The sequence below is a fragment of the Sorex araneus genome, chromosome 2 (assembly GCF_027595985.1).
Source record: "Sorex araneus isolate mSorAra2 chromosome 2, mSorAra2.pri, whole genome shotgun sequence".
In the NCBI taxonomy this organism is placed as follows: Eukaryota; Metazoa; Chordata; class Mammalia; order Eulipotyphla; family Soricidae; genus Sorex; species Sorex araneus.
In genome coordinates this window covers 246,478,858-246,487,988 of record NC_073303.1, presented here as the reverse complement: position 1 = coordinate 246,487,988, position 9,131 = coordinate 246,478,858, and the positions used below count along the sequence as shown (strand labels likewise).

Below are 9,131 nucleotides of genomic sequence, written 5' to 3'. Positions count from 1 at the left end.
ACAGGAAGAAGAGAGACAGAATCTTTCACATGGACAATCAATGGGCAGTTTAACAAATAGAAAGAAGTTGTAATAGTTTACTATTCTAGTTTTGCCTATGTTTCCCTCTATGTCTTAAGACCCCCAAATATAAAAAAAATCCACCTGTATCACCTGTTATCCCATTGCTCAATGATTTACTCGAGCACCAATAACATCTCCATTCGTCCCTGTCACATGCCAGTGTAGCCCAGTGGCATCTGCTCACTCCAGGAACATGAAGAGCATTATTGTTACTGTTTTAGGCATATCAAATACACCATGAGTAGCTTTCCAGGCTCTGCTGTGTGGGTGTACACCCTCAGTAGCTTGCAGGGCTCTCCAAGAGGAATGGAGGCTTTTGGGGTGCTCCAGAAGATTCTGCTTCGCTCTCTTCCAGGACCTTTGTTTTATAGTCTCTGGATCTTAGCCGTTGATGAGATTATATGGCGCTGGGGGCAGTTTGTGGGTGTGACTGCCAAGCTACTGGAAAACTGGGGATATGGGTGGAGGAGGCCCAGTCCTGATCCGAGCAGGTTTTGAGATCTCAACCACAGGTCCCGCATATCTGGGTTCCTCTGTGGTTCCCTAATGGGTGAGGGTCGTCCAACCGTGTGGAGAGTGGCCTTGAGTATGGCTGTAGCTGGGTTCTGGAGGTGTTGGCTGAAAAAATACACAGTAAAAGACAAATACCCAGGGACAGTAGAAACAAGGCCCAGGAGGACTGTTCCACTTGGAAGCTCGCCACAAGTGGGTGTGGGGGAAGTTAGGACAGAGAATGAACAACTATGACAATGACAGTTGGAAATGATCATTCTGAACAAGAACTGAATGCTGAGAGGAGGTAGAGTGATTTACATGATAACGTTTCAGTACTGCAAACCATAATGCCCAAAAGGAGAGAGAAGAAGAGAGTGAGGGAGGAAAAGAGAGAGAGAGAGAGAGAGAGAGAGAGAGAGAGAAAAGAAAAGTGCCTGCCCTAGATGCAGGTTGGGGTTGGTTAGTGGATGGAAGGAGGAAAACTGGGGACATCGGTGGTGGGATATGTACATTGGTGAAGAGACCAGTGTAGGAGCATTGTAGGACTGAACCCAAATCATGAACAATTTAGTAACTATGTATCTCATGGTGTTTCATAAAAGAGTAAAATATTAAAAAAAAAATAAAAGACCCCAAAACTGTTTCATTCTGTCCTTCACTGGGCACAGACTCTAAATGCACAGGGGATCACTCTCAGAGAGAAGAAAGGCTCATGCATAATTACACTCAATTCCCCTCTTCTTGATCACAATCAAGAGGCCCTCAGAGACTGAACTAACAAGGAACACCTGCTCTCACCTTGAGTCCTGTGATTGATCCCCCAAGGCCATGGAGCAGTAATAAGGACTCAGTCCTGCAGACTGCAGACTATTTCTCAGTGAGGCTCCCACCCATGTCCCCTTTCACCACAATCTTCACCATCATCGCAGGTTCATGCCTGACTCTGCCTTCCTCCCCGTCCTGAGCACAGAGTCATCACTCACGAGGGAGGAGAGAGCCAAGGACCCCAGCTCCAAGCATGAGCCAGCAGAGACCCAGCAGAGACCAGTGAGTGGTGAGGGGGTGCTAGGAGGGGGTATTGGGAGGGGGAAGCCAGTCTTCACTCTTGTGTCCTCTACCAGACAAGTGAGACATGGAGACATAGATTGGGGGAGGGGGTCACCATGTGCATCATTTTCGTGCAGACAAACAGAAAGGTTGTTTTTGCTTTTCTGTTGGGGGTGGGGGTTCATTCTCATGAAAACTTCTGCTCTTCTTACCAGCATTTCTCGCTTCTGTCAGCTTTGTCTGCTGAACAGAAAAATAATCTATCCAAAATCTCTTTCAAGCACACCCAGATGTTCATGAAGCTGCTGACACGCATCATTGTGATGAGGAGAGTAACAATAATATCACAAAATGGTGCGATGGTTTCCTGTGATGGTCCTTGTGAAGTTATACATTCTTCTTTTGTAAAATCAGCCGTGAGCTGGGTGGAAAACACGATCAATTTTCCACGGGAGCATTTTAGAGGGGAAAAAAGAATATGTGACTTTTCACCCAACACCTTCAATGCTTTCTAGGCACGTGAACGTCCAATGTTTCATGGTATAAACCATCATATATTCTTTTGCAAATCCCGGAATTAAAAACTTGAGATGGAGGGCTGGGAGCGATAGCACAGCAGGTAGGGCGTTTGCCTTGCACACGGCTGACCCGGGTTTGAATCCCAGCATCCCATATGGTCCCCTGAGCACCGCCAGGAGTAATTCCTGAGTGTAGAACCAGGAATAACCTCTGTGCATCGCTGGGTGTGACCCAAAAAGCCAAAAAAAAAAATAAAAAGCTTGAGATGGAGCCTGGTTGGGCCTGAGCAGGCACCTGACTTGTGTCCTGACAACTCAAGGTTCCTTTACTTCTCCACATCCATCCAGGTTCAGTGCCTGCGGGAGAGCAACTTTCTTGCGTCCAGTAGGGGTTCCCCTCCGCCTACACAGTGTGGGCGTGGTGCAGTGACTAAGACAAACCCTGTACTGAGAAACTCTAGTGAACGCGACCAGTTTTCATGTGTTTAGAGGAACACACTTGGGCAATATGCCTTCCGTTTCTGGCACGCCTTTGTTCCTCTGAGTTTCTCCATCTTTGTAATTCCCTTTTGTCCAAACACACACAGAAGCTTTTCTCATCACCCTTGGACTCCTTCCCCATCCTGACATGTACCTTGTTCCTGAGAAAGGGGTCTGGGATGCTCAGGTCTGTAGCCAAGTTTGACAGCTGATGCTGATAATGTGGGAGTCAGCTGCTTGGAGTTGGCATCTGAAAGTGGGGTGAGGGCAGAGCCCTGGGGAGACGGGGTCTTTAATTTGGGGTGTGACTCTGCAGGCAAATAGAGCCATTCCTGAGTTCAAGAGCAAGACACTCAGTTCAGTCATGAGACATTGAGATGGCAGTTTGGGGACTTAACATCTGGGTGGCAATATCTGACAACTTGTTTTGTGTAGAGGCAACAAAAGCTCACCAAGGGGGTCATCAGGATGAGGTCGGTGGTCCGTCTGAGTTGAAAGGCATTGCGAGGCTGGTTTATGGCTCAGAGGCCTGAATGTTCAATGCCCCTATATTGAACTAAGATGAATAATTTTTTGAAATATATATTTAAATATCTATTGTGAGAACTAAGGAGGCTGTTACAATGGGGCTCCGAAGCAAGTGACTAGTTTCCAATGTAAAGGTCAGGTAGGAATATCTGTTCTTTAACTGATGCTTAAATATATTTAATTACTTTTTTTCCACAAATTGTGTCTGCAAATTTGGAGTTGAAGTGAGGAAGTGGCATCTCTCTGTTTTCAGTTATTCTATTTTACTCCCTTGTCCAGGTTTTGATTCTTTCCTGTTCCCTTGCTCACTCACTCTTTCTCTCTCCTCTCTTCTCTTTCTGTCTCTATGTGTGTGTCTCTCTCACTCTCTATCACTCCAATTTACAAATTTATTACTCCCATATACTTGAAATCAGGTTCTTTGTGTTAAACACCTTCTCAAGGATAATGTCGTTCAGATGATGTGTGTCACCTCAGCTTCAATCAGGTTTGAATGGAACCTTTTCCTGTGTCCTAATAAGAATCTTTTCTATAGAATACTCTAAATCTTGTGACAAAGCCATGGCAGAGGTATCAGATTATGTTCACAAATGTATTGTTCATGTCAATTTCACTTCTTGTCAAGACAATTAATGCCACACTGAAAAATAAAATTGAAGTCCATGTACTTGCCAAGCAAAGAAAGCCTTGTAAGGGTCTTTGAAATAGACGAAGTGTATGGAAATCGGATGACTTCTCTTTTTTACCATGGCAATGGTGCTCAGGGTTCAGAGTAAGATTTTCTGCATCGGTGCATATGCTCTTCAACCAGACCACAGAAAATCAATTTCTTCAAGTAAAATATTTTGACCCTTTTTTGATAAGGAGGGTGTGAAAGAACCTGGTGTTATCAGTGGAAGGAAGTTGACACTGGTGGTTGAACTAGTGTTGGAATATCATATTCTTGAAATGTTACTGTGAACAAATTTCTAACTCATAGTGACTTAATAAAGATGTTTTCTAATTTTTGAGATGACATTCAGAGTCAGATAATAATAAAGACTGCTATGTCAATATACTGCAAAAGGATTCCAACAGAAATACTAGTTAAGTGGTAACACTATAAATAATTGCAGATATCTTATTGTCTTGGGCACATTTAAGATCCATTCTAAAAGAATTTTTTTATTTTGGGAGCTGACAACATTCTGGAAGTGCTCAGGGCTTACTTCTGGCTCTGTATTCAGTGATCACTTCTGGAGGGACTGGATACCAGGGGTCAAATCAGGTTGGCCATGTGCAAGGCAAGTGCCTTCCCCCACTATACTATCAGTCCAGCTCCCTTTGTAGAACTGTAGATTTACACCAGCTGTAGCATTAATTGAAGTCACATGATATAAGACACTTCATGTAGCACTTTTCTTCTGTCAGAGTCTTGTGCATTCTTTAAATCTTCTTTAAATCTAGCCAAGGGTTGAACAGATGGACGGTATTCTGTACTAAGGCTAAACAATATTACAAAATAGAGACAGGTGATGTAGCAAGGCTGTCGAGGGATTGTCTTGCCCCTGTGGGGCCCTGGTGTGAGGTCCAAAGCAGCTACATAGTATTGCTGGCAACAGAGGGTTGTTCTGTTGAGTAACTCTCAACAGAGTTGTTTCATCAAAAACTGTTGAGTGAGCAGCTTTTGGCAGAAGTGCATCCGGACTCTGCATTAGGTTTTCTGCCCCGGGCCACCCCAGGTGGGAAAAGGTGCCGATCCACCACCTTCTACCCCTGGCATCTCGGGGGCCACCATCTTCCAGAGGCCAATGGACAGATACTTTTGGGCCCACAGTGATGAGGCATGGATGGGGGGGGCCTCATGGGGTGCGGAGGGCCAGCCCTTTCCTCCCCTGCCCCAAAGAGACCCCAAGTCACCACCCACGAACAGCCTCTCAGGCTCCTGATCAAGTTGCTGAATGGCCACAATCACAGAGACTCAGAAACAAATCTCAGAACCCAGCAGCTTTTGCCAGAAATCCCTCCAGATTCAATTATTAAAATTCCAGAATTCCAAAATCACATGCTATTCATATGCTATTATAAACATCATATGCTATTCATAATCAGCAATAGAAAGCAAAGTGTCTAATGTTGCCTTATCAGCAGATCTAAGAGTTGAGGAAAAGTCTGAAATAACAATGGTGGGCCTAGTGTCAAAATACTGAATGTAACCAAAGGAGAGAGAATAAAGTGGAAACCATCTGCCACACAGGTAGGGGGAGGGTGTGGAATGGGGGTACACTGGGGCTTTTGGTGGTGGAAAATGTTCACTGGTGAAGGGATGGGTGTTTTATCATTGTATGACCGAGACTTAAACCCTAAAGCTTTGTAACTACTCTCATAGTGATCCAATAAATAATTTTTTAAAAACTGCTGAGTGAGAGGCAGGAGTGATAGGACAGCAGGAAGGGCATTTGCCTTGCATGCAGCCAACCCAGGTTCAAAGCACAGCACCTTGTACTGTTCTCCGAGCACCACCAGGAGTAATTCCTGAGTGCAGAGCCAGAAGTAATCCCTGAGCATCCTCAGGTGTGCCCCCACAAAAGATAAAAATGCTGAGCAAAAAACTGGAGTCACTCAGTCTAGTATATACCATTTATCAAACCACATCTGAGGAATTCATTGCCCTGCACTTGAGTCAAATTAAGTACTGGTTGTAGTGTTCATTGATTAGAATAATATTTTACTTTGTGTGTTTTAAGATCACACCATGAAATGCTCAGAGCTGAGTCCTGGCTCTGTGTTAAAGGATCACTCCTGGCAGGCTCAGAGAACCATATGGAATGCAGGGATCGAAACCAGGATGGCCATGTGCAAGGCAAGGCAAATGCCCTACTGCTATAATATGTCTTCAGACCCATTGTTTTTCTAAATGTTATTTTATTTTTATAAAGTTGGTCACAATAATTCAATTACATTTAAAATTCAAACACCAATCCCACCACCATTACAGCTTCCCACCACCAGATTTTGAATGTTTCCACCCCAAATCCCAAATTGTGCCCTCCAAAGTTTGGTACATCAGTGGCATAGACTACGAGAGGTCACACACTCAAGGAATTCAAAAATTTTGAATAGGATTTTACAGAAGATTCACTCATGGGTGAGGCCTATGTTGCAGTCTTCCAAGGGTTTTATTTCTGAGTCTCTAGATCATGGCCAGATTAAATTGACTTTGGCTGAGATTATATGGTGCCAGGGATAGTTTTGTGTATGTGAGTGCCAAGCTACTGGAAAACTTGGGAGATGGGGGGAGGAGGTCCATTCCTGCTCCAAAGAGCTTGGATATTTCAGTCATGGGTCCCAGACATCTGGGTTTTTCTTCAGACTCCCTCCTGGGTTAGACTGGTCCAAGCATGTGGAGAGCTGTGTGAGCATGGCAGTGGTTGGGTTCTGGGGTTTTTTGACTGCTGAGGCTCTGTTGAGGCTGGAAAGGAAACTCAAAGAAAACCTCTCTGAGTTGCCCCAATGAAGACAGCCTCACATGGGGTCTGAACAGTCTATGTTGCTCTCTTCCAGAGGTTTTACTTCTGAGTCTCTCCTTCCACCCCTTTTTTAAGGATATACAGAATATGTCTAATTTCTCTTGTTCATTTGATTTATAGGTGTGTGTTTGGCTAAAATTCATGCCTGATAAAGAACTGGTCCTGGCTCAGTGCTCAGTGGTCAAATTTGGAGAGTGCAGGGGATCATGTGGTGTCAGACACTGAGCCTTGCCACCTGATGCAAATCATGTAATTCAGTGTTTTGGCCAATATTTGGCCACAGTTTTGCTTACTTTCAAGGAAGGGACAGATCTTGAGTACGGCTTCAGAGTTTGAAAATTTTTAACATATTCTTTATCATATGCATTTAGCTCAGTTTTTCTTAAATTATAAAACCACAGAAAGATGGAGCCAAAGTCAAAGTCAAAAGCCTGTAAAGAATGTATGTTGTAGGGGCTGGAGCAATAGCACAGCGGGTAGGGCATTTGCCTTGCACGCGGCCAACCCGGGATCGATTCCCAGCATTTCATATGGTCCCCTGAGCATACCGCCGGGGTAATTCCTGAGTGAGAGCCAGAAGCAACCCCTGTGCATTGCCAGGTGTGACCCAAAACAGAAAAAAAAAGTTTGTTGTAACAAGTAAATAATGCAAAACATGGTGAGGATATTAACTTGATTACTATCTTTGTTGGGCTGAAGCTATAGCACAACAGGTAGGGTGTTTGCCTTACATGCTGCCAACCCGGGTTCAATTACTCCATCCCTCCCGGAGAGCCCGGCAAGCTACCAAGAGTATCTTGCCAACACAGAAGAGCCTGGCAAGCTACCTGTGGCTTATTCGAAATGCCAAAAACAGTAACAAGAAGTCTCACAACGGAGATGTTACTGGTGTCCGCTCAAGCAAATCGATAAACAACAGGAGGACAGTACTAGAGTGCTACTGTGTTTGTTAACTGCTTACAACCAAAATATAGATACAGTGAGGAAAATTATATACTTGAACCCACACTCATGTTTTCTCCTAAAGGTGTCTCTGCACTGTGGACCCACAGAATGAAACAGGGGGCGTAGAATTCCTCCTCCTGGGGCTCTCAGATGACCCACAAGTCCAATATGTCCTCTTGTGCCTCTTTCTGTCCATGTACCTGGTCACCATCACCGGAAACCTGCTCATCATCCTGGCTGTCAGCTCCGACCCCCACCTGCACACGCCCATGTACTTCTTCCTCTCCATCCTGTCCACAGCTGACATTGGCTTTATCTCCACCACGGTGCCAAAGATGATTTGGGACATTCACAGTCAGAGCAGAACCATTTCCCATGCAGGCTGCCTAGCACAACTCTCTCTTTTTTACCTGTTTGCATGTTTGGACAGTTTACTTCTCTCAGCGATGGCGTATGATCGCTTTGTGGCCATCTGTCACCCCCTGCACTACCCTGTCATCATGAACCCCCGCCTCTGTTGCTGGCTGCTTCTGCTGTCTGTTTGTTTCAGCTTGTTTGACTCCCAGCTATATATAGTGATGATGTCACAGCTCACCTTTTGTACCCATGTGGAAATTCCTCATTTCTTCTGTGATTTTCCTCAACTCCTCAGGCTGTCCTGTGGAGACACCTCCACTGACAACCTATTAATGTATTTTATTGCTGTTATTTTTGGGGGAGTGCCAGTCTCAGGGATCCTGTACTCTTATTCCAGAATCACGTCCTCTGTTTTGAGAGTCTCATCCACAGGTGGGAGGTACAAAGCCTTCTCCACCTGTGGCTCTCACGTGACTGTTGTTTGCTTATTTTATGGGACAGGCATTGGGGTGTACCTCAGCTCAGCTGTCTCCCAGTCCCCCAGGAAGGGGGCAGTGTCTTCTGTGGTCTACACAACAATTGTCCCCATGCTGAACCCCTTCATCTACAGCCTGAGAAACAAGGACATCAAGAGGGCTTTCCAGAAGCTTCTCAGTAGAAGACCCGAATCATAATGCTTGTATTTCTCTTTATGATCACAGGACTTCAACAATTAAAAAATTAACCATCTGAAATCAGTAATCAGGACCCTTGTCACTAATTATGTAATTCTTTAATAGCTCCTTAGTCCTCTGAAAATTGCAAAATTGCTTAGTGTAGCTAATTATTTGTAGGTCAGGAAGATTATGGAATCATATTTATTATCAATGCTGCTGTGCAACTGAAATCTTTCATTGCGCAGAATCTACTTGACATCTTTTGAAATGCAGAATTGTCCTTTAAAATATAAATAAATAGGCATGAGATTATTATCAGCTAATTGTATGGCCCATGTCTATTTGTATGTGCCTTTGCTCTCATCAAAAATACTGATACACTCGATTGCAAACCATAATGCCCCAAAGTAGAGAGAGAGCATATAGGAAATTATCTGCCATGGAGGTAATGAGAGGGTGGGAAAGAGGGGTATACCAGGGATATTGGTTGTGGGGAATCTGCACTGGTGGAGGGATGGGTGTTTGATCATTAT

At 44.4% G+C, this 9,131-nt stretch overlaps 1 protein-coding gene across 1 annotated transcript; it reads left to right on the top strand.

The window, feature by feature from the left end:
- The first annotated feature begins 1,576 nt into the window (after positions 1-1,576).
- On the top strand, positions 1,577-8,616 carry LOC101546913 (olfactory receptor 18-like). The gene is made up of 2 exons (XM_012934152.2): positions 1,577-1,605; positions 7,668-8,616. The coding sequence occupies exons 1-2, from the start codon at positions 1,577-1,579 to the stop codon at positions 8,614-8,616; spliced, it is 978 nt and encodes a 325-aa protein (XP_012789606.2).
- Positions 8,617-9,131: the final 515 nt, after the last annotated feature.